Source organism: Hyaena hyaena, unplaced genomic scaffold, assembly GCF_003009895.1.
Source record: "Hyaena hyaena isolate Hyena2069 unplaced genomic scaffold, ASM300989v1 scaffold_775, whole genome shotgun sequence".
NCBI classification, from domain to species: Eukaryota; Metazoa; Chordata; class Mammalia; order Carnivora; family Hyaenidae; genus Hyaena; species Hyaena hyaena.
This window is the reverse complement of record NW_024081400.1, coordinates 487,895-513,459: the sequence shown is the minus strand read 5'-3', so window position 1 is coordinate 513,459 and position 25,565 is coordinate 487,895. Positions and strand designations below refer to the sequence as shown.

The window sequence follows — 25,565 nt, the reverse complement described above, 5'->3', positions numbered from 1 at the left end:
CGTCCCAGCACCGGGCCCTGCTGATGTCAGGCATCACTGGCACCGCAGCCTTTTACATTTGCTTCCAGAGCCCCCAAAGAATTAGTAATTTCCCAGGCAGCTGCTGAAGGTAAAGTGTTTTTATTTTTTTAAGATTTTATTTTTTTACTTTATTAATTTTTTTACATGTTTATTGATTTTTGAATGAGAGACAGACAGTGTGAATGGGGGAGGGGCAGAGAGAGAGGGAGACACAGAATCTGAAACAGGCTCCAGGCTGTGAGCTGTCAGCACAGAGCCCGACACGGGGCTCGAACCCACAAACCGTGAGATCATGACCTGAGCCGAAGTCGGACACTCAACCGACTGAGCCACCCAGGCACCTCGGTCAAGTGTTTGTTTGTTTAATTTTTTTTTTTTCTGAGAGAGAGAGACAGGGTGAGCAGGGGAGGGTCAGAGGGAGATACAGAATCTGAAGCAGGCTCCAGGCTCTGAGCTGGCAGCACAGAGCCCGACGCGGGGCTCCAACCCACGAACCGTGAGATCATGACCTGAGCCGAAGTCGGACACTCAACCGACTGAGCCACCCAGGCGCCCCCCGTCAAGTGTTGTTTTTTTTTAAAGAAGATATGAAATAATTAAAAATAGGTGTTGGCGAGTCCTAGAAGGAAATACCCCCAGAAATGTTACCAGCGATGGTTTCGAAGTGGAGGAAGTATTTTGTTATCATATTCTTTTGCTTCCAAGAAGGGTTTGTTTTGTTTTACAACGAACTCTATTTCCTCCAAAGGGAGGGTGGGGGAGACAGCAACCCTTAGTTCGGTGGCTTCTGGGTTCTGTCGTCCCTGACCCCTGCTGAGCTGAGCAGTGGGAGCCTCGCCCTTACTTACCCACAGGGGCGGGAGAAGCAGCAAAATTGGGGGGTCCCCGAGGCTCCCATCTCTCAAACTCCTGCCCCGCCTCCCCAGACCACAGGAGCTTTCCCCTCCCTGCCCCCCAACCCAGCCTCCCCCTGGGAGGCTTGTGGAGGACCCTGCGGGCAAGGGATGTGCCCTGCAGCGCTCTGCCCCCTGCCCCCCGCAGGCAGGCGCCCCCCGCAGCGGGCCCCATCGCTTCCCCCTCTTCTCTCCCCTACAGAATGGGGGTTCCCCAGACTTTAAATCAGAGGGGACAGCGGGCCAGATGTCTGAGACCGGGGCGGTGGGGGGGGCGCCTGTGATCAGCAGGAATCTTTCAGATGCCGGGGACAGAAGCCCAAGCCCAGCTAGGGTGAGCCAGCCGGGTGAGTCTATGGAGGCGGAAGGTCCAGGGTTAGATTCCAAGAGAACATTCGACACTTGCTCGTGCTTTCAAGGAAGCTCCCCATGGCGGGTTGGAGGGGAGGGGGGTGCGCCAGACTCCAGCAACACAGACCACCTGTTGGGGAAGAGCTGGTTCGTGTCTCCAATGAGGTATCTCCCCCCCCCCGACCCCAGGGCCCAAGATTGCTCCTGACCATGAGGCGAATCCTTTCCACATGTCTGGAGACGTGGATTTCTTCCTGCTCAGAGATCAGGAGCGGAATAAGTCTCGCTTCGTGAGTACGGGGACCGAGGCCGCCTGCAATCTTCCCTCCCTCACGCACGCACACCTGGATCGCCCTTCTCACCACAGCACTTTCTTCAGGTCACTCTCTCCCTCTAGAGCAGTCAATGGTTCAGTATTTTTTTAATGTTTATTTATATTTGAGAGAGAGAGAAGAGAGAGAGACAGAGCATGAGCAGGGGAGGGGCAGAGAGACAGAGACAGAATCCGAAGCAGCTCCAGGCTCTGAGCTGTCCACACAAGAGCCCCACGCAGGGCTCGAACCCACAAGCTGTGAGTTCATGCCCTGAGCTGAAGTCGGACGCTTAACTGAGCCACTCAGGCACCCCCCACTCTTTTTAAAAACTCAGTTCAAAACCCTGACAAGCTCTCCGGCCACTGACCTGTCCCGCTGTCTTACCCAGCTTCCTGGACACTCTCCCTGGGCCTCGTCAGAGTGGGCTGTGTGAGGCTGCCGTGGCCTCGCTTCAGCCACCAGGCCTTTCTGCTGCCCCTTACACGAGCTGTCACCCTCCTGAGACTCGCCCTGTCCTTCAAGGCCCATCTCAGACCCCAGGCGCCCACCCCTCCAACTGCTCCAGCCTTGCACCATCCCTCTCATAGGAATTCTTGGAGGCCAAATCCACACACCAACATGCACATATGCGCGCGCACACAGACACGCGTGCCCCTCGGCAGCACCTGGGGGTCCCTGAGCCAGCCCCACCCCGGCCGTGCCTGGTCTGCACCCCCAGAGTCTGTCTCGCCTCCCCATCGAGAGTCCCTTCGCCCCATCCCCACCCCTGCGGCCCGGCTGCAGCAAGCAGGCAACCACGGCCAGGCTCGGGGAGGACTCACCAGTGGGCATCGCACTAAGCGCTCAGCAGCCGCCGGGTTTCTGCGACACACTCTCGGGGACATGGGTACGGCCAGCGCGCCCGGCTCCTCCTGGGCTCACTGTCCAGGCTCAGGCTGTGAGATTCCGCGGAGAGGTGGCTCTGGCCGAGACGGGTGGACGGCCGGACACAAAAGGAAATGCACGTCTTCCAGCCCCTCCCCCCAGACCTCCCCGCCTAGAAGCTCTGGTGACGCTGTCAGTGTATCCCCCACCCCGCTGTCAAGCTGTCACCCACCCACGCCCCGGGGAGGAGTCACTCCCACAAAGCCACACCGAGCAGCACACACTTTGGTGAGGCCTCCAAGTGGACAAACACAGCAGAAACGCACACAACTCTCTCTGACGTCGCCTTAGAGACCTTTCTCCAGGGCAGGCTTATCTTCTCGCTTCTGCCTTCTTCCTAAACACCCGACCCCACCCCAGCCCCACCCCAGCGCAGCCCTCCCCGCACCCCTGCAGAGCTCCCCAATCTCACACTGACCCCAAGCAGCTGCCCGGCTTCTTCTAAGCACCGACCCTCTGCCCCTGGGAGTCTAGGTGGTATTTCCTCCGCTTTGTTATTCTACACAGACGTGAGATCTAGTGGCCTGGGGGGGACGGCCCCAGGGGCGGTGTCCTAAGCAGGAGGCCCCGGAAAGGCCGGGTGAAGAGGATTGGGGCAGGCCTGTCTGAGCCTGCAGGCCAGGGTGCCGGGCTACGGGAGGAGGTGGAGACCCCCTGGACTTTGGAAGCAGGAAGGGCGGGCTCCCCTGAGCCCTAAGACCCGACTAGGCCTCAGGGAAGAAGAGTCCCCCCCCCCCCAGGCCACCCTGGGGTCCTCCCAAGCTCTGGGCTGGGGACGGGAGCACCCCTGAGGCAGCTTGGAGGCCAGGCGGGGCGCAGAGGAGCAGATCCCCAGCGGCCCGCCCGCCGCCGGCACGGACTACCGAGCTTGTCGACCAAAGTCGGGATTTCGGGTTTCTTTTGGAAACTCACAAGATCTAGCTTCCCCGAACCTTCCCTTCCGTGTGTCAGATTTAGCAAATCACAAAACGAGAATGTGAGAATTAGTGTGAATTTCAGGAAGAGTCCTCGTAGAGTGAGTATGTCCCTGCGCTACTGATCGGGAACGCACATCCGACTGGGCGGCCTGTGCTTCGTGGGGCAAACCCCCCTCACCCCGCTTCCAGCCCTGTCAACCCGGAGCTGTGCGCGGAGCCCGGGCGTCCCCAGGCGCACGGCTCCACAGCCCTCTCCGCGCGCCCGGGCGCACGGCTCCACAGCCCTCTCCGCGCGCCCGGGCGCACGGCTCCACAGCCCTCTCCGCGCGCCCGGGCGCACGGCTCCACAGCCCTCTGCGCGCGCAAGTGCGCACCCCCGCCAAGTGCACCCCGACCTGCACCCAGTGCGCCTCTCCGCCCCCGAGTAGGTCCCCTTCACCCCCGCGCCGCGTGCGCGTCCCCTCAAGGCTGGGCGACCCCGGGACCACCCAGGCGCGGTGGCGGGGGGGGGGGGGGGCACGGTTGCCGGCCCCGCCGGACTCCGCCTGACCCCGCCCCCCAGGAGCGGGAGCAGAAGAAGACCCTGCAGGTGCACCAGAAGATGACCTACTCGTCCAAGGTGTCGGCCAAGCGCGTGAGCCTGCTCCGCGAGCTGCAGCTGGAGGACGAGACGCAGCACCAGGAGGTGCGCGCCGAGGCCGAGCGGCTGCGCGCCTTCCACGACAGCGCGGCCTGGAAGCTCGCCATGACCAAAGGTGCCCCCTTCCCGGGCGTCGGGTCTTGACCTCGGTGCGCGGGCAGAGCTTTTCCAGCGCTAGGAGACGCTGGGCTCCGGTGCAGCGGGGAAGGGGGGTCGTTTCTGTGACGGGCCCCTGCCTCCCACCATCACGCCATTCGAGGCGGACCGCAAACCTAACAGGCTCAGAATCGCCGTATTGCGCATTCGGAATGCTACCGTGCGTGAGTGCAGATGGCGCACCTATAAAATGCAGCCCCTTAACTGGGAGGTGAAGAGCGTCGGTGTGGAACCGGGTTCCCTGGGTTCAGATGGCCGCTCCACCACTGAGTGACCTCGCCGCCCCCGCCCGGAGTATCTGGGCTTCCCTGTCCGGAAAGACCAGGGAAGGAGGATCCCATGACCCTTTGCCCCAACTGCACCGCCTCGGTGCTTGCGCTTCAGAAGGCCTTCTAGATGCCCGCCTTAACTTCCTCCCACCTGGCTTAAAGCCTGTGGTGTAGACCTAGCTGATGAGGGTTCTTGGGGTGATAGTGGGGTTGGTGGGGTCCGGAGCCGACGGCCAAGAAAGAATTCTTGAAGACGCCTTGGTGCACAAAGGTGATCTTACTGAAGCACGGGGACCTTGAGGAGAGACTGGGGGAGGTGAAGTCCTGGAGAAGTTTCCAGTAAGATTTTCATATGCTGAGGAAGACTCACAGGGTGTAAGGAATTTAGTTCTGCCGTTTCCTTCTGCCTGTGTTCCCGTCACCGTCACCGTGGAGGGGGAAGGGGACTCCTGTCCTTCGGGGCTGTGATCTCTATCACTTAACCATCTGTTTACCCCTTTCCTTTGGTCTCGGCGTCCCGGAGCGCCCGAGGAATGTCACGCAGACCCCATGGCCGGGGGGGGGGGGGGTCAGCCTGCCGTCTGCTCCCCCATCATAGCTGCTATCTACATTGGTCCCTGGGGGCTTAGAGCACCCACAGCCCCGTGTCCCTCACCATCCCCTTTGCAGGGCCCGGCCCCAGAGCTCTTTCACTATTGGGTGCAGCTGGGTGCACCTTCCCGGGCAGGGCTGTCCAGAGGCTCACTCGGGAGAAGAGCATCCCAGCAGGAGAGGCTCGGGTCAGACACAGGGAAGGGCTTCCCACCTGGCCCGATCTCCAGCAGGGGAGAGTGTGACGCGTCCACGGAGCCTCCTCTCCTTTTGCTAAGAGCCCAGTCTCCGGGAGTCCCTGTAATAGCCCGGCTTCCACAGCAGAGCCAGTGCCCGGAGAGGCAGCCGCGCCGCCCGGTCTCCCTCACATGCCCGCCGCGCCCCCGCCTCTCTCGGCAGAAAAGAAGACGGAATCGGACAGCCTGGACCATTACATCAACCAGAAGCGACAGATGTTCCGCCTCCAGGTCGGCCCAGCTGCGCTGCGCGGGGGGGCAGGGCGGGGGGTGGGGGGCTGTCCAGCGAGGGGCGTGACCCCCACTCTGGTGGCCCGCAGTACGCCCTGGACATGAAGCAGAAGGAGATGCAGAGGCTGGAGCTGCTGGTGAGCAAGGAGGAGGCGAAGCTGGCGCGGGCCGAGAGGTCCCTGGAGAATGACGCCTCCCTGTTCGAGGAGTTTCTCCGGGAAAACGACCAGAGCTCGGTGCAGGCCCTGAAAGCGTGAGCCCGTGGGGGGGCCCCCTCCCCTCCCCCGATCCCCTCCCGCGACCCGCGGCACACGCCCCCTGGAACAGCTTGCGAGTGGCTCCCCGCCCCCGCCCCCACCTCCAGGGCCGAGAAGGAGACCAAAGCGAAGGTAGAGAAGATCTTGGAGATCCGAGACCTGACCACCCAGATCATGAACATCAAGAGGTGAGCGCAGAGGGCAAGCCGCTGAGACCGGCCTGTGAGCGCGTCCGTCATGCTCCCCCAGCCAATGTGACTGTCCCAAGGCCTGGGTCCCCAGCGGCGGCTGCACCTCCAAAGTCACGGAGGGCTGTACCACGTCGGTCCCCCGGCAGGCCGGTGCCCTCCCCGGGCACCCCTGTCCCCAGGCTGCACGGGCAGCGCCCTCCGGAGGGGCCTCCCCACAGGCGGAATCTGACCTCCCCACCCCCTCCCTGATCCAGCGAGATCTCCAAATTTGAAGACACCTTGCAGCATTACAAGGTCTACAGGGACTTCCTGTACAAGCTGTCGCCCAAGGAGTGGCTGGAAGAGAAGGAGAAGCAGCGTCTGGCTCTCCAAAAGGCGCGGGAGGCCACCCAGCCCCCCGCAGACGACAGAGGTAACGGAGAGGAGAAGGTAGATCCCTGGGCCCCTTCCGCGCCTGTAAAGCCCCAGCCGGGGGTGGGGGGGGCCCGGGGGTCCCCGTGTCCTGAAGCTGCGCTGCTGAAGGCCTCCTCCGGGGGAAGCCATCCCGAAACCTCCCTTGCTTCCCGAAGGACCAGGGACCCAGGGCCAGGCAGGCTTCAGAGGCACGCGGCCGCCCCAAGCTGGAGGGGCCCGGCCTCAGGCGGGGCACGTGGAAACCCTCTCTCTGTTTCCTCCGGAAGGGCCGGGTCCAAAGAAGTTTTGGAAATTCCGGCAGGTGGCCCGCCTGGGACAGGTCCTGTCCAGCACCGTGAGCCTCTGGCAAAGAAGCCATCCCAGCGTGTACAGCGATCTGGGGTCCAAAGGGTGAGTGGGGCTGGGGTGGTGGCTCCCGGCCAGGGGTGCCGAGGATGCGCCCACCCTCGCCAGGGAGGGCGAGACCGTGACGACAGGGCTCATCCCAGCTTGAAGCATGTGGAGTCGGACTTAAGCCCAAAGATCGCGATGTTTTCTAAACTGCTTTATTTCTGTCCGATTCGGTAAACTTCTGTGTGGGGTGGTCCGCGTGGGTGCCGAAACGGGAAGGTCAAGTATAAACGAAGGCAGGCAGGCAAGTGGGTGCGGCGAGCGCCAGAGCCTTTTGAGGGAAGCCAGGGTCTGGGTTTTTATGTGAAATTAGAACATGGTAGATCTATGTGTGACGGTGACTTTCGCATCTTTTTAATTTTAATTTTTTCTTAACGTTTATTCATTCTTTTGAGAAAGAGAGACAGAGTGCAAGTTGGGGAGGGGCAGAGAGAGAGGGAGACGCAGAATCCGAAGAAGCTCCAGGCTCTGAGCTCTCAGCACAGAACCCGACGGGGGGGATCGAACCCACCAACCATCAGATCATGACCTGAGCCAAAGTCGGTCGCTTAACCGGCTTAACCTGAGTTAAGTTAAGGTGCCCACTCCCACATCTTTTTAGAAAGATAGGGGGGATGAACAGAAACCCCAAACCCGTGGGGCGCCTGGGTGGCTTAGTCCGTTAAGCGTCCGACTTTCGCTTAGGTCCTGATCTCGCGGTTCGTGGGTTCAAGCCCCGCGTCGGGCTCTGTGCTGACTGCCAGCTCAGAGCCTGGAGCCTGTTTCGGAGTCTGTGACTCCCTCTCTCTCTGACCCTCCCCTGCTCACGCTCTCTCTCTCTCTCCTAGAAATAAATAAAAATATTAAAAAAAAAAAAAAAAGAAACCCCAAACCCGTGAACCAATGCAAACCCATCTCCACCCCGTTAAAAAACCCCCTCTGCCTGCAAAGCCACAGCCTTACCCCCTCACGCCCCCTGCTGCTGGGTCACCCCCAGTGACTCTTCCTCCCTCGCTCAAAGTTCTTTTAGTTTTAGGGGTTTCCTAAGTCACACATTCACAACATCACAACTGTATAGAAAGGTAGAAGCTGACAAGTCTTACCCACCCCCCGCCCCATCCCCAGTGCGCCCCCTTCCTGCACCCCCCCCCCAGACTGTGGGGCCTGGAAGCCACACGCGGCTCCACAGCGGCACCTCGTCTGCTGCACACCCTTCCAGCCGTTTTTATGTTAACAGTGCCCTGAGCCTGTGAGGTTGCTGTTGGGTGTGGCTCAAAAGGGTCCTGGCGTTTTCTCCCGAACACAAGCAAAGCTGATGGTCTCGTGCCCTTCCTTCCTCTCCCTGGAGAGCTGAGCCTGCGTCTCTGGCTGGCTGGCTGTTAGCTGTCCAGCCAGGGATGCGCCCCTGGCCTCTAGGCACCGTTGGGGCGAACATGGAGAGGGGCCCCGGCCCAAGCCTCAGACGGCTGTCAGGCGCTTGCCTTCTTGATGCCAGGGGCCCGGCCAGCCCCCTGGAATCTGGGCCTCCCTTGGGCCAGAGCGGGACAGCCGGAGAGCCAGGGCAGGGGCTGGCAGGCCGGAGACCCAGGAGAGATCTGCTGCTACCGTAGCAGGAGGCTACAGGCAGGGGGCTGGAGAATTCCCTCTTCCACGTGGGAGGTCGGCCTTTTTCTCTTCGGGCCCTCAACTGATTGGACGAGGCCCACCAACCATTATGTGGGGTCATCTGCCTTACTCAGGGTCTACTGATTTGTCAGTCTCTAGAATAATGTTGGACCTGGCCAGGTTGACACATAAAGTCCACTGTCCCGGGGGGCTCAGGGGTGGCTCTCCTGGCCGTGCAGAGTCATTCCAGTGTCTCACGGCTGTCAGTCAGCCCAGGGGCTCCTGCCCAAGGCCCCCCTCCTCCCGGGAGCACGGTCCGTCTCCAGGGACTCAGCTCCTCCAGCACCCGCCTCTGGGACCAGCAGGCACCTCTTACACACCTCCCAGATTTCTTCCTGCAGCGCCCTGACGCCCCCCTCACGCCCGCCGGTGTGCCCCAGCCCTAACACGTGGCGTTAGGTGACCACAGAACGGACGCCTTCCTCCCGGCCCCTCCCCCGCCCCTCCCCCACTGCTCCCTGCCCCCATGCTCCTTCAGCCCCCCCAAACCCCAGCACGTCCTGGTAAGGAAACGGGCACGGGCAGCCAGGTGGAGTTAGAAGCCTCAGGCCCAGGGGCGCCTGGGTGGCTTAGTCGGTTGAGCGTCCGACTTTCACTCAGGTCATGATCTCACGGTTCGTGGGTTCGAGCCCCGCGTCGGGCTCTGTGCTGACAGCTCAGCTCCTGGAGCCTGTTTCAGATTCTGTGTCTCCCTCTCTCTCTGACCCTCCCCTGCTCGCTCACTCTCTCTCTCTCTCCTAGAAATAAATAAAAAATATTTAAAAAAAAAAAAAAAAGAAGAAGAAGCCTCAGGCCCAGAGCCTGCAGAGGCCGGGGGTTTCCGCAAACCAGCGACCTGATCGGACTTCCGTCTTCCTTTACTCTTCCTCCCTCTTGTACTGAGCTGTTATTGACACAGTATCACAACATGAACAAACTGTAAATGAACAGCCCTTGAATTTTCACGCACACGTGTACCCGTGTAATCACACCCAGATCCGGGCACAGAAACTCCCTCAGCTCCCCCCCCCCCGCCCCCACCCCGGTCACACCCCAGCCAGAAAGTTCACACTGTGTCGATCTCTTTCCTGGGACGCTCCGCCTGTTCTGACCCCCTGAGCCCTGAGGACACCGCCACGCCTGCTCCCTGCGCTGGCTGTCGCGGCCCACTGTCCTGCCGCGGAAGCCCCACTCCCTGGGCTCTCCGATTGGCGGCCTTTGGGGTTGCTCCCAATTCTTGGCTATTTTGATTAAAGCCGCCGCAAACATCCGTGTACTTTTATGTTAGAGCGCTCCTGCACGAGCACTGCTTTTGTTGGAAACCAGAGTGGAATTGCTGGTTCACGAGTGAGCAGATGCTTAGCTTTAGCGGCTTTTGTCAAAGCCCCGCGGTGGCTGCCGCGTCATGTGCTCCAGCCAGCAGGCGAGAGGGTTCCGGCTGCCCCCAACCTGCCCCCGACCCTGCCCACATGGGGCTGTGGTTCGGCCCCTCCATTCTCGGAGCTCTGGCCTGGCTGTTCCCTAGCGGGGTGCCTTGGGTCGCCTGGGCGGTTCAGTCGCCTGAGCCTCCGACTTGATCTGGGCTCAGGTCATGGTCTCAGGGTTCCTGGGATCAAGTCCTGCGTCAGGGTCTGCACTGACCGCGCAGCACCTGCTTGGGATTCTCCCTCTCCCTCTTTCTCTGCCCCTCCCCCGTGCTCTCTCAGTCTCTCCCTCTCTCAAAATAAATAAACAAACATTTAAAACATAAAATAGAGGCTCGCCTGGGTGGCTTAGTTGGTTAAGCGTCCGACTTTCGCTTAGGTCATGATCTCGCGGTTCGTGGGTTCGAGCCCCGCGTCGGGCTCTGTGCTGACTGCCAGCTCAGAGCCTGGAGCCTGTTTCAGAGTCTGTGTCTCCCTCCCTCTCCGACCCTCCCCTGTTCACGCTATCTCTCTCTATCCTAGAAATAAATAAAACATTAAAAAAATTAAAAAAAATAAAAATAAAAAATAAAACATAAAATAGAGCATCTTGACAAATAGATCAGGAGATGAGGCCATTGAAATGGTCGTTTTTACTCACAGTCCCCATGAGTAGCGGGGACCCTTTATCCTGGTTTCTTTTTTGTTTTGTTTTGTTTTTATTAAACTCAGAGCATGAGTGGGGGAGGGGCAGAGAGAGAGGGAGACACAGGATCCGAAGCAGCTGCAGGCTCTGAGCTGTCAGCACAGAGCCCGACGCCGGGCTCGAACCCACAAACCATGAGCTCGTGACCTGAGCCAAAGTTGGACGCTTAACCGACTGAGCCCCCCAGGCGCCCCCCTTTATTGTGGTTTCTGCAGGAAAGAACAAGTGAGGCAGAGATGCAGGTTTAGGATTGCCTGGTTCGAATGATTTCAGGGCTCTGGGGCGCAGGGGTGTCCTGATTTGTCTGGCGATCAGGGCAGGGGGGCGGGGGCCCAGCTGTGAGAGCTTGGGATGCGGGCCCTGGAGTGGTTTGCATTTGAAAACTACATTCAGGGGTGTGTCCTTGACTCCGTCAAGGAACTGGCTGGCCCTTTCCATCTGGAAGGCAGACTGCCGCCCTGAGCCCGCGTCTCTCTGCAGGTCAAGCTCTACCACCACGACTGAGGACCCAGACAGCGACGAGGTCAGTGGCCGCGCTCCGGGGGGTCGGGGGTCGGTGGGGGGGAGTCAGGGGCCGCGCTCCAGGAGTTCGGGGGTCGGGGAGGTCAGTGGCCGCGCTCCAGGAGGTTTGGGGGGTCGGAGGGGTCAGTGGCCGCGCTCCGGGGATTCGGGGGGTCGGGGGAGGTCAGCGGCCGCGCTCCGGGCCGGCGGGGGGCGGGGGGGGGGTCAGCGGCCGCGTTCGGGGCGGGGGGCGGGGACCTGCGCCCCGGCGCCGCCCAGCCCGCCCCCCGGCTGCGGCTGCAGGAGCTGGAGCTGTACTTCACGGAGCCGCAGCAGCTGCTGGACCTGTTCACGGAGCTGGAGGAGCAGAACCTGTCGCTCATCCAGAACACGCAGGAGATGGAGGAGGCGCTGGAGGACCTGAGCAACAGCCTGAGGAGCACCCAGGTCCGCATGTAGGTCCGCGGGGCGGCCGGGGGGGGGGGGCCATCGCGGGGCCCGCGCAGCCCCCCGCGCCCCCACCCAGGGCCCCGGCCCTCCTGCCCCAGCTTCCGTTTTCTGGAAAGTTCCACAGGCAGCCTGATCCTGGGGAGGGGGCACGTCCTTTAGGGCGGCAGGGCTGGGGGTGGGAGGAGGTCGGGTGGGTGGAGCCACGTGGGGGTCCCGCGAGCAGCCTGCAGGGGGAGGGAGGCTTCAGGGAAGGCGCCCCCGCCCAGGTGCATCTGCCGACCAGACCCGGGCCCAGCAGCGCGGACCCAGCAGCGCGGACCCAGCAGGGCTGGGCTGTGTCAGGCCGTCAGGCCGCGGCCCCAGGCGAGCGGGCAGGCCGAGCACCTGCTCTGCGTGGGGCCCAGGTCTGGGCGCTCCAAGGACGGAGCGGAGCAGGCAGGTGATGGAGGCCCCCAGGCAGGCGCGCCCGGGCCGTGGAGATCCTGACGTGCAGGGGAACACGGCCTGAGGCGGAGGCTGAAGCAGAGGTGGCGGCGGATGGGAGGGGCGGGGAGGCTCCCACGGGGAACCAGGCACTCCCTGGGCGATGGGAAGCGCGCAGAGAGCTGGTGTAGACGGCTGCGGGCAGGGGGGAAGCAGGTGCAGAGAACTAAGGGAGAAGCCCGCCGGGACTTGGAGGCCGCACAGGGAGTCGTGTTCTCGGGGACCCACGTGTCGCTGGCCCTGTTCTGCCACGGACAGCCCCCTGCCCAGAATCTCCTGCGGGTTTTCAGGCAGGATTGTGTTTCCCAGGAAGCTGAGGAGGGCAGAGACACAGGGATGAGCAGGGGAGACGCGGGCAGCCTCCCAGTGTCCAGACACCTGGCAGGGGATGGACACACACACACGTACACACACACACACACCCAGAATCCCAGAGAGGCTGTCCAGACGGACACACACACACCCAGAATCCCAGAGGCTGTCCCTCACTGGTCTGTAGCCTGCTGCGCCATCACTGAGCACCAGCACTTTATTTCCAGGAGAGTCAGGGCCTGTCCTGCATTAACCTCCATGAACTCAGCCACCTTTGACTGCATAAAATATATGCAGCAGGGGCGCTCAGTTGGTTAAGCGTCCAAGTTCGGCTCAGGTCATGATCTCATGGTTCGTGGGTTGGAGATTTGCATCAGACTCTGTGCTGACGGCTCAGAGCCTGGGGCCTGCTTCGGAGTCTTGTGTCTGCCTCTCTGGCTGCTCCTCCCCCACTTGAATGAGTGCTCTCTCTCTCTCTCAAAAATAAACATTAAAAAAAATTTTATGGGAATGCAAACTGGTGCAGCCAATCTGAAAAACACTATGGAGGTTCCTCAAAAAATTAAAAATAAGAGAGCCTGGGTGGCTCAGTCGGTTAAGCGCCCAACTTGGGCCCAGGTGATGATCTCACATTTCGTGAGTTCGAGCCCTGCCTTAGGCTCTGTGCTGACAGCTTGGAGCCTGCTTTGGACTCTGTGTCTCCCTCTTTCTGCCCCTCCCCCACTCACACTCTGTCTCTCTCTCAAAAATAAACATGAAAAAATATTTTTAAAAATTAAAAATAGAACTACGCTACCATCCAGCAATTGCACTACTAGGTATTTATCCAAGGGATACAGGTGTGCTGTTTCTAAGGCACACATGCACCCCAATGTTTATAGCAGCGCTATCGGCAATAGCCAATGTATGGAAAGAGCTCACATGTTCACTGATAGATGAAAGGATAAAGAAGATGTGGTATATCTACACACACACACACACACACACACACACACACACACACACACACACTGTGTATTACTCGGCAACCAAAAAGAGTGAAATCTTGCCATTTGCAGCTATGTGGATGGCACTAGAGGGTATTATGCTGAGCGAAACTAGTCAATCAGAGAAAGATAAATATGTGATTTCACTCACATGAGGAATTTAAGATACAAAACAGAGGAACATAAGGGAAGGGGAGCAAATATGTAAACAGAGAGGGGGATAAAACATAAGAGACTTAAATATGGAGAACAGACAGAGAGTTGCTGGAGGGGTTGGGAGAGGGGCGGATGGTCTAAATGGGTGAGGGGCATTAAGGAATCTACTGGAATCTTTGTTGTATTCTATGCTAACTTGGATGTAAAATTAAAAAAATAACAAACTATATGTTAACTAAAAAATAATAAAATAATAAAAAATAAAAGGTTTTTCTCCCCCAGAAAAAAAAACCTTTTTTTAAAACTAAAAAATATGCAGCAAATAAACAATCTGAATAGGCCTGTCTATTAAGGAAATTGAATCAATAATTAATAACCTGCAAAACAGAAACCAGCAGACCCAGATGGGTTTACTGGAAAATTCTACCAAATATCTAAGGAAAAAATTTTTTTACCAATTCTCTACAATCTCTTCCAGTTGATAGAAATGGGAAATACTTCCTAACTCATTCTCTAAGACCAGCATTTAACTCAATTCCAAATCCAGGCAAAGATGTTAGAAGAATCCCACAGATCAGTATTTGTCATGGACACAGATGTAAAAATCCTCAGCAAAATATTAGCATATTGAATTGAACAATATAAAAAGAACTGTAGATCATGACCATGTGGGATTTCCCCAGGTTTGCAAGGCTGTTTCAACATTTGAAAATCAATTCGTGTAATCCGTCACATCAACAAGCTCAAGAAGAAAAAGCACATGATTATATCAATAGAGGCAGAAAAAGCACTTGATAGATTCTAACACACATTCACAAGAAAAGCTCTCAGTAAACTAGGAATAGAGGAGAACTTCCCGAACTTGATAAAGGACATCTACAAAAACCCTACAGCTAACGTTATACTTGAAGCTTTCCTGCTAAGACCAAGAATAAAGCAAGGATGTCTTCCCTCCCCACTCAATCTCAGCATCTTACTGGGAGTCTCAGCTAATGCATTAAGACAAGAAAAGGAAATAAAGGTACAGGTTTCCCCGCTCTCAAAGTAGAGCATTCCTGTAAAAACTTTTTATAAGCCAGGGGCGCCTGGGTGGCTTAGTCGGTTAAGCGTCCGACTTTCGCTTAGGTCATGATCTCGCAGTTCGTGGGTTCGAGCCCCGCGTCGGGCTCTGTGCTGACTGCCAGCTCAGAGCCTGGAGCCTGTTTCAGTCTGTGACTCCCTCTCTCTCTGACCCTCCCCTGCTCACGCTGTCTCTCTCTCTCCTAGAAATTAAAAAAAAAAAAAAAAAAACTTGTCATAAGCCAAAATAGTATAAAACAAAGGAGCAGTTACCGTTAATTTATATGGAAGTTTTTCTTTGTGTTCCCAGACTTGAAAAACCATTTCTCCTAGGCCTTTCTGGAACTTTCGGGCACATCTTGCTAACAGATGCATAAAGGTAAAGCAGAGATGTGCAAAGACCCAGTTCAAAGCTATGGTGGCTTGGTGCCGAGATGCTGAGCGTAGTTCCCAGGGAAGGGAGGGAAGATTCGCTCCCTCCACAGTGGCTCGCTGCACAACAGATGCCGAACACTACTGTCACTTCTTGCCTTTATTCATAAAAGTGGAAATCCTCTGCCACTTTCTTTCAGTTAGCAGAAACAAGTATTAATGTAGGTCCTTCAAAGAAGTTCTACTAATGGAGGTCATTCATTCCATTGAAAAGGAGAGTGACCTAATACGAAGCTTAGAAAAGTGGGGAATACCTGTACACAGATGGGGAAGAAAGAAGTAAAACTTTTTTGGCAGATGACGTGATCATCTATGTAGAAAATCTCAGAGGATACGAAAAACTAGACTCATAAGCCATTCTAGCAAGGTTACAGAATTCAAGGTTCCTACAAAAAACTTCATTTCCTGTGTACTGGCAATGAACTAGGGCAATTTGAAATTGAAAACACAAGAATACCATTTTCATGAGCACCCTCAAAAAAGAATTGCATACAAATAAGTCTAACAACACATGCACAAGATTTATAGGAGGAAAAATATAAAAACCTGATGATGATGGATCAAAGGATTGAACAGAGATGTTTCATGTTTATAGGTAAGAAGATTCAATACTGTCCAGATGTCAGTTCCTCCCTTCATCTATAGATTTAATACAATCCCAATCAAAAGGCCAGCAAGTTGTTTTGTGGATATCGACAAACTATTCTCAAGTTTACACAGAGAGGCAAAAGACCCAAAATAGTTAACACATGCTTAAAAGAGAAGAAAAAGTTGGAGGGCCGACTTCAAGACTTCCTATAAAGCTACAGTAATCAAGACGTGTGGTGCTGGCAAATAATTCAGGGCAACGGAGTGGAGAGCTGAGAAACAAACCCACCAAATCTAGTCGGCTGATCTCTGACAAAGGAGCAAAGGCAATACAATGGGGCAGAGATACTTCTCAACAGCGGTGCTGGGGCAACTGGACATCCACATGCAAAAAATGAATCTAGACACAGACTTCACACCCTTGATAAAAAACTAACTTAAAATGTATCGTCGACCTGAGTGTAAACTGTAAAACCATAAAACTCCTGGAAGGTAACGTAGGGGCAAATCTAGGCGATCTGGGGTATGGTGGTTTTTCAATACAGTACCAAAGTGACGATCCATGAAAGAAAGAATTGATAAGCTGGACTTCGTTAACATTAAAATGTCTGCTTTATGAAAGGCGATGTCAAGAGAACTGAGAAGACCAGCCACAGGCTGGGAGAAAATATTTGGGAAACACACATCTGATAAAGGACGGTTATCCAAAATATACAAAGAACTCTTAAAATTTAACAATAAGAAAATGAACAACCTGGTTTGAAAATGGGCCAAAGACCTGAACAACACTTCATCATCAGAGAAGATCTACAGAAGGCAAATAAACATACGAAAAAATGTTCAACATCAGATGTCACTAAGGAATTGCAACTTAAAACAATAAGATACTGCAATATACATCTATTAACATGACCAATATCTAAAAGACTTGACAGCAGCAAATGCTGGTGAGGATGAGGAACAATGGGAACTCCATTGTTGGAGGGAATGAAAAATGGTGCAGCCACTTTAGAAGACGGTTTGGCAGTTCCTTACTAAGCTAAACGATCCAACGTCTTGCTCCTTGGTATTTACCCAAAGGAGTCAAAAACTTAATGTCCACACAGAACCTGCACACGGTTGTTTCTGGCAGCTTTATTCATAATGCCAAAACTTGGAAGCAACCGAGATGTCCTTCAGTAAGTAAACGGATAAACAAACTCGGTACATCCAGATAAGAGCGTATCATTCAGTGCTAAAAAGAAATTAACTACTAAGCCATGAAAAGACATGGAGGGACCTTAAAAGCATATATATTACTAAGTGAAAGAAGCCAGTCTGAAAAGGTGATGACTGAGTGATCCTGGCTATAGAACAGCCCAGAAGAGGATAACCATGGGGCGTAATAAAAGGACGTGTGATTGCCAGGGGGGGGGGGGGGGGGGGGGGGGGGGGGGATGGAGGGATGACTAAGTGGAGCACAGAGAATTTTTAGGGCAATGAAACGAATCTGTGTGACCCCACAGATACATGTCCTTATATTTTGTCCAAATCCATGGACTGTACAACGCTGAGTGAATCCGCACGGGAACTGTGGCCTTTGGGTGACAATGATGTGTCGGTGTGGGTTCTCTGATGTAACAAACGTATGTCGCCGGTGGGGGGGGGCGGGGGGAAGGCAGGTGGGAGGAGGGGATATTTGGGAAATCTCTGTACCTTCTGCTCAAGTTTGCTTTGAAAGATGAACTCTCTGTTAAAAATATATATACAGGGGCGCCTGGGGGGCCCAGTCAGTTACGCATCTGACTTCAGCTCAGGTCATGATTTCATGGTTCGTGGGTTTGAGCCCCGTGTCGGGCTCTGTGCTGACAACCCAGAGCCTGGAGCCTGCTTCCGATTCTGTGTCTCCCTCCCTCTCTACCCCTTCCCCCGCTCGCTCTCTGTCTCGCTCTCAAAAATAAAATAAACATTAAGAAATTTTGTTTTAACTGTACACGACAGGAGGCGAGGCGTCTGTTCCAACCCTGGAAGAAAGAGTGGCCATGTTAGAGACAATGTACAAACAAACAAGCCAATCCCAGAATGCCTCCCTGCAAAGTTCTTCATCATAGGCAGGAACTAGAAACAGCGTGCGTGCCCACAGCAGGAAGCGGGCGAACCGTTACAAACGACTGCAGACCGAGTGCTTTACCACAGTTTATTCTCTCACAGCTCTGGAGCCAGAGTTCCCGAATGGGTGTCCCTAGGCTGCAACCAAGGCATCAGCAGGACTTCGCGCCTCTCTGGGGGCGGAAAGGGAGATCCTTTGGTTACCTCTTCTCGCTTCCGGAGGCCACCATGGCCCCTTCCGTTTTCAAACCAGCAACGCCCGCCGGGTCTTTTCCCGCCGTGTCACCCCTGACCCTCATTCCTGCCTCCTCCTCCCATTTCTAAGGACCCTTGTGATGACCCTGGGCCCACCTGGACAATCCAGGAACATTTCTCCATCTCCAGGTTAGCTAGCTTGCAACCTTACTTCTATGTGCAACCTTGGCTCCCCCTTGCCAAGTAACAGAATATATCCACAGCTCCTTGGGATTAGGCATGGACATGTAAAGTGGCCATGACACACCGCAGAAATCTATTTAGCAATCAGAAAGGAGCAAAGTATTAACACAGGCATCAACGCAGATGAACCTCACAAATGTTGTCCTGAGGAAAAGAAGCCGGGCACCAAAGATGACCTACTATAGTAATCATCTTAAGTGTTAGAGCCACATATGGGTTAACGGTGGCTGCGTAACAAATCATCCCAAAACTTGGCTTACTATAACACATTTATTATTTCACCCTTTCTGTGGGTCAGGAATCTGGCCATTTGGGCTGGCTCCTTGGCTGTGGGGCCTCTCAAGGATGGCTGTCCTGGTGGTAGACTGAATGCCCATGGCTCGGGAAGGGGAGGGAGTTGATACAAAGGGGCATGAGGAAACTTTGGGGGTGATAAAAAAGTTGTATGTCCCGATTACGCCAGTCCTTACACAGGTGTTTAAATTTGTCAAATCTCATCAAATGGCACATAAAATAGGTGCATTTTCCGAGAGGTAAATTAAACCTCAATAACCACATTTTTGGCAAATGTAGGATTTTTTTTTTTTAACATTTATTTTTGAGAGACAGATCATGAGCAGGAGACGGGCAGAGAGAGAGAGAGGGAGACACAGAATTTCGGATTCTGCAGACATTCAGAAGCCGTACCCCTACAGCCAGAGAGGCACGCTTGGGTGCAGGCAAGGATTGAGGGGTTAAGACCACAGTGAGGACTGGATGCAGCCAGCGAATGAGTCGGCAAGGGGGACGATATTAAGCTGGGGACAGCTCCCAGAACTCGGCAGGAAAGGACAAGGAGACGAAGCAACAGAACCCCAGGAAGACGGCGTGCAGGGGACGCAGGGAAGGGATTCCAGGAGATGGCCACGCACGGAAGGGCGGAGCAAGTCAGTGCAGTGATGGATGAAAACCACCCTGTACTGGGCTCCCACCGCACACCTCCCTGCAGGGGTGAAGAGTGAGCAGACGGCGCGACACCGAAGCAGACAAGGAAAATAAACAGAACATAAGTACCCATAAAGGAACCAAAACTAAATGCGTGTCACCGGTTCCTTCCAAGATCCTAAATGCCAGGCAGGGTCTAGCAGAGCATCATTCTTGAGTTTGTTGGGTGAAGGGGTCTCTACTTCATTTGATTTCCTTTTTCAATGTGGTAAAATGCACATAACATTATGTACCTTCACGTTGTGCAGCTGGCCCCACTGTCCACCCCCACAGCTCTTTTCGTCTTGTAAAGCTGTTAACCAATAACTTGTTAACCAATGGCTCTCCATTCCCCTGCCCCTCGGCCCCTGGAAAGCCACTGTGCTGTCAAAAAGGTTTTGACTACTCCAAGTACCTCACGTAAGTGGGATCACACAATAGTTGACTTTTCGTTAACTGGCTTACCTCACTTAATGTCCCCAAGGTTGATCCATGTGTCAGTTTCCTTCCTTTTTTAAGGTTGTATAATATTCCACAATATTTTGTGTAACAGACCACAATTTGTTTATTGTCTATCCATCCATCCATCCTACACACTCGGGTTGCTTCTACATTTTTAGCTATTGTGAATAATGCTGCCCCGAACACAGGTGAACAAATGTCTCTTCAAGACCCAGCTTTCAGTTCCTTTGGGCATATTCTCAAAAGTGGAATTGCTGGAACGCACAGTATGTCTTTTTCTTTTTTTTTTTTTTTGCCTCTAGCAGATAGGAGTAGTGAAATACCTTCCACTACTTCTACAGTGCTTTGTTATTTAAACTCAAGTTAGTTAACTTACAGTGTAGTCTTGGCTTCAGGAGTAGAACCCGGTGCTCATCCTGAAGAGTGCCCTTCTTAATGCCCCTCCCCCATTTAGCCCATCCCCCACCTGCCTCTGCTCTAGCAACCCTAAGAATCTTTTGTAGTTTGCCCCTGTTTTTATCTTCTTTTTCCTTCCCTTCCCTCATGCTCATTTGTGTTTCTCAAATTCCACGAGCAAAATCGTATGATCTGTGTCTTTCTCTGACTTATTTCAATTAGCATAAAACCCTCTAGTTCCATCCACATTGTTACAAAGGGTAAGATTTCATTCTTTTTCATCACCCAGTAGTATTCCATTGTATATGTATACCACATTTTCATCGTCCATTCATCAGCTGACAGACATTTGGGCTCTGTCCATAATTTGGCTATTGTTGATAGCGCTGCAATAAACATTGGGGTGCGTGTGCCCCTCCAAGTAGCATTTTAATACCTAGTCAGCATTTTTTATCCCTAGCAGTGCAATTGCTGGGTTGTAGGATACTTCTATTCTTAATTTTCTGAGGAACCCCCATACTCTTTTCCAGAGTGGCTGCACCCATTTGCATTCACCACCAGTGCAAAAGGGTTCCCTGTTCTCTGCATCCTTGCCAACATCTGTTTTTTTCCCCCAAGTTGTTCATTTTAACCGTTCTGACAGGTGTGAGATGGTATCTCATTGTGGGTTTGGTTTGTATTTCCCTGATGATGAGTGATGCTGAGATTATTTTCATGTGTCTGTTAGCCATCTGGGTGTCTTTGGAGAAGTGTCTATTCATGTCTTCTCCCCATTTCTTCACTGGATTATATGGTTTTGGGGGATTAAATTTGGTACATGCTTTATAGATTTTGGATACTAACCCTTTATCTGGTACGTCATTGCCAAATATCTTTTCCCATTCCATTTGCTGCCTTATTGTTTTGTGATTGTTTCCTTCGCTGTGCTTTTTATCTTGATGAGGTCCCAATAGTTCATTTTTGCTTTGGTTTCCCTTGCCTCCAGAGACATGAATAAGCAGTTGCTGTTGCCAAGATCAAAGAGGCTGCTGCCTATTTTCTCCTCGAGGATTTTGACGGCTTCCTGTCTCACATTTAGGTCTTTCATCCATTTTGAATTTATTTTTGTGACATACGGTATTTCTATCTTTAACTAGCTTATACTATTTTATTGCAAATGGGACTGCTTTTGTTTTCCTTTTCAGATTTTTCATTATTTGTGTATAGAACTGCAACTGATTCTGCTACTTTGCTAAATCATTTAATTGTAACAGCTTTGGTGTGGAATCTTTAGGGTTTTCTATCATCTGCAAACAGATGATTTTACTTCTTTTCCAACTTGAGTGCTTTTTCTTCCTTTTTCGTACTTAGGCGCTCTGGCTAGAACTCCCAGTACTCTGTGGAATAGCAGTGGTGAATGCAAGCATCCTTACTGCCCTTATTGATCTTAGAGGAACAGCTTTCAGTCTTTCACCACTGAGTATGATGTTGGCTCTGGGCTTTTCATATATGGCTTTTATTATAGGGAGATAGTTTCCATTTTCCTATTTTGCTGAGTGTTTTTTAATGTTTGTTAAATACTTTTTCTGCACCAATTGAAATGACGATGTGGTCTTTTTCCTTCATTCTATTAATGTGGTAATATTATCCTGACTCCTTGGATTCACTTGTTGTGTTGTATAATCCTTCTCAAATTTGGCTGAATTCTGTATGCTAATATTTTAAGTTTTGTGCATGAATGTGCATAAGAGATGCTGGTCTATAGTTTCTTTTCCTGTAAGTGCCTTTGACTGGCTTTGGTATCATGTTTATGCTGCTCTCAGAGAATGAATTCTGAGATGTTCTCTCTTCTTCAACATTTTGGAAAAATTTCAAAAAGATTGGTATTAGATTTTTGATTACTGATTCAATCCCCTTACTAGTTATAGGTCTATCCAGATTGTCCATTTCTATATGATTTAGTCTTGATAGATTTTGTGTTTCTAGGCATTTGTCAATTTCATCGGCTGTCCAATTTGAAGACACACAGCTGTCCGTGGTACTAATCCTTATTTCTGTAGATCAGTAGTGATGTCCCACTTTCATTTCTCATTTTAGTATCTTCAGTATTTTTTTCATTAGTCCATCTAAGAGTGTGTCAATTTTATCAATCTTTTTGAAAAACTGTTTTTCTATTCTTTATTTTGTTTTCTCAATTTTTTTTGTTAATTCCTTCCTTTTGCTAGCTTCGGGTTGAAGTTGTTCCTTTTTTCTAGAAGTTCCTTAAGTTGTAAAGTTAGGTTGTTGGTTTGAGATCTTTTTTTAAATGTACATTTTATAGTCACAAATTCTCCCCTTAGCACCATAAACTGTGCTGTGTCCCATAAGTTTTGCTCTGTTGTGTTACTAGGTGTCTTCATCTATTTTTTTTTTTTGACTAGTTTCTCTTCTGATTTTTTTATGTTTATTTTTTATTTCTGAGACCGAGCATGACCAGGGGAAAGGCAAAGAGAGAGGGAGACACAGAATTTGAAGCAGGCTCCAGACTCCGAGCTGTCACCACAGAGCACAACACAGGGCTCCAACTCACAAACAGTGAGATCATGACCTGAGCCAAAGTCAGATGCTTAACTGACTGAGCCACCCAGGTGCCCCTGTGATTTCTTCTTTGATCCATTAGTTGTTTACAAATGTGTTCTCTAATTTCCACAACTTTGTGAAATTCCCCTTTTGCTTTTGTTAACAATTTCTAACTTCCATCTGGTTTTTAACAGAGAAGATACTTTGTATGATATCTTTTTCAATCTTTTGAAATGGAATTTTTGCCCCTGATATTTGGGACATCCTGAAAATTGCCCCGGTTGCACTTGAGAGTGTATGCTGTTTTGCTGGGTAGAGTTTTGTGTGTATGTCTCTTACATCTAGTTAGTATACTGCGATGTTTAAGTCCTCTGTTTCCCTATCTTCTACTTGTTCTTCCACTATTACAAAGGGGATATTGAAGTCTCCAACTATTATTGTCGAATTAGTTCTCCCTTCCATCTGTCAGTTTTTATGTTTGATAGTCTGTCATTAGGCATGTAAATGTTTATAACTGTTATATTTTCTTGGTGTACTGCACATTTATTAATATATAATGCTGTCTTTGTCTCTTGTAAACTTCTCTCATTTAAAGTATGTCTGATACTAGTACTGCTACTCTCTCTGTTTTGGTTACTGTTTGCATGGAATATCTTTTCCCATCCTTTCACTTTCAACCTGTTTGTGTCTTTGGATCTCAAGTGAGTCTCTTATAAAACAACATATAGTTGAATCATGTGCTCTCCATTCTATCAGTCTGTCTTTTGATTAGAGAGTTTAACCCATTTACATTTAAAGTAATTGATGAAACGTGGGACATCTGTCATTGTACTTTTTGTTTACTATATGCCTTATAGTTTTTGCCCCCTATATCCTGCAATACTGTTTTCTTTGTGTTTAGTTGCTTGTAGTGAAATGTTTAAATGCCTTTCTCATTTCCTTGTGTATATATTCTATAGGTATTTTCTTTGTGACTACCGTGGGGATTACATTTAATAACCTAAACTTGAACCTGTACCACCTTAACTTCAATAACATACAAAACCTCTGCTCCTTTACAGTTCCATCTTCATCCTTTTGGTTGCTGAGGTCATAAACTTACATCTCCATTCATCCTGTGCTCCAAAACATAAACTAAAAATTCTTTGAAATGCATGAGTCTCTTAATTATGTAGAAAACAAGATTCAGAGTTACAAACCAAATGGTTGCAGTAGTGCTACCTTTACACTAATAATAATTTTTTCTGTATATGTATTAGTCTCTGAAGTCATTTGGAAAACAAAGGGTACAGTTGCAAACCAATGTTAACTTATACTGAGTCAACTTCGACTCAGGTCATGATCTCACAGTTCATGAGTTTGAGCCCATCAGGCTCTGTGCTGACAGCTCAGAGCCGGGAGCCTGTTTCAGATTCTGTGTCTCTATCTCCCTCTGCCCCTCCCCTGCTTGCACTCTGTCTCTCAAGAATAAATAAAACATTACAACTTTTTTTAATTGCCCTCATTTTACCTTTACTGGGACCTTTATTCTCTCATACGACTTTAAGTTAATGTCTGATTTCACTGCATGATGCAGGATGCCCCCGGGAATTTCTGGCAGGGCGGGTGTAGTGGTCACAAACTCCTTCATTTTTGTTTTTCTGGGAATGTCTTGACTTCTCCCTCACTTTTCAAGGGCAGTTTTGCCAGATCTAAAATTCTTGGTTAACAGTTTTTTTTTTTTTCCTCTGAGCACTTTGAATATATTAGTTCTGACCTCCAAAATTTTTAATGAGAAATCTGATAATCATACTGAAGATCCTCTATATGTAATGATTTGCTTCTCTCTTGCAGCTTTCAAAATTCTCTGGCTTTGGCTTTTGACCATCCCATAATAGTTTGATTATGATAATCTCTCAGGGGGCGCTTGGATGACTCAGTCAGTTAAGCGTCCGACTTTGGCTCAGGTCATGATCTCATGATGGGTGAGCTCGAGCCCCACGCTGGGCTCTGTGCTCACAGCTCAGAGCCTGGAGCTGCTTCAGATTCTGTTTCCGCCTCTCTCTGACCCTCCCCTACTCACTCTGACTCCTTCTCTCAAAAATAAATAAAATCATCATCATCATTCTCTCTCAGTGTGGGGCTCTCTGGCCTCTTGTTATTGGAGTTTCTTGTGCTAGTTGGGTGTCTTTCATGTTTTTCATCCAATTCTAGCTTTTTCATCCATTATTTCTTCAAGTCTTCTCTCTGCCCTCTCTTCTCTTCTCCTTATTGGACGTCCATGATGCATATATTAATTCTCTTGATGGTGTCCCACTAATTCCTTAGACTCTGATTGCTTTTTTCAATCTTGTTCTTTCTGTTGCCCAGCCTTGATAGTTTCCATTGTCCTATCTTCAAGACCACAGATCCTTTCTTCTCCCTGCTCAGATCAGCCTTGGAATCCCTCTAGTGAATACTTAGTTTCAGTTACTGTACTTATCAGGTCCAGAATTTTTTTGTTTTCTTTTTAGCTTTCCCATCTCTTTACTGATACTTTCATTTTATTTGCACATCACTTTCTTGACATATTCTTTTCAGTCACTGAGCATCTTTTATGACAGTTGTTTTAAAGTCTTTGTGGCATGTCTAACATTAGGGATTTGGGGGCACAATTTTTTTTTCCTCACTGAATGGGCCATACTTCATTGCCTTGATTTTGTTGATGGAACATTCAGCATTTGAATCTAATAACATGGTAACTCTGGAAATCAGATTTCGTCCTTACTCCACTGTGTACTGTTTTTATTTGAATGTTGTAGATGGCTCTGTGTTGAGAATCACGAGTGTAACCTTAGTCTTTTCTTAGACTTTCCCTGGGCATGCATGGCCACTTTCTAACTTTTCCCATATATGTTGCTGTTTGTGCACATCCTTGGTTTTTAATGTCTGGCTCTCCAAAGGGGAAAAGGCAAAACATGAAGGGAGGAAAAAGAGCACTGGTCCTTTAAATCCCCTGGACGCCAAGTGGGGGAGCGTGGAGGTGACTTGCAACAGCAAGGAATGTTAAAACAGTGGCTGCCTGCCCACTGTCTGTACCTCTGTGGGCAGAAGCACCAATCAGGGATCGGGGCACAGGTTTCCCCCATTATTTTGGAGAATAGGGCCATTTTATTGCCCACCCTAATTCCAAAGGCCATGTGCTAGCTGCTCCAGAAAGCCTGAACA

The 25,565-nt window shown here is 51.4% G+C and overlaps 1 protein-coding gene across 2 annotated transcripts in view; it reads left to right on the top strand.

The window, feature by feature from the left end:
- Nucleotides 1-25,565, top strand: part of CFAP100 (cilia and flagella associated protein 100) — a 50,245-nt gene that overhangs the window by 18,469 nt on the left and 6,211 nt on the right. For both annotated transcript variants that reach the window (XM_039218516.1, XM_039218517.1), the window contains exons 4-12: nt 1,455-1,555; nt 3,983-4,175; nt 5,476-5,543; nt 5,633-5,796; nt 5,908-5,988; nt 6,246-6,403; nt 6,672-6,795; nt 11,008-11,051; nt 11,330-11,483. In XM_039218516.1, coding sequence (XP_039074447.1) covers nt 1,455-1,555; nt 3,983-4,175; nt 5,476-5,543; nt 5,633-5,796; nt 5,908-5,988; nt 6,246-6,403; nt 6,672-6,795; nt 11,008-11,051; nt 11,330-11,483 — 1,087 coding nt within the window. The remainder of the gene's footprint in view (nt 1-1,454; nt 1,556-3,982; nt 4,176-5,475; nt 5,544-5,632; nt 5,797-5,907; nt 5,989-6,245; nt 6,404-6,671; nt 6,796-11,007; nt 11,052-11,329; nt 11,484-25,565) is intronic.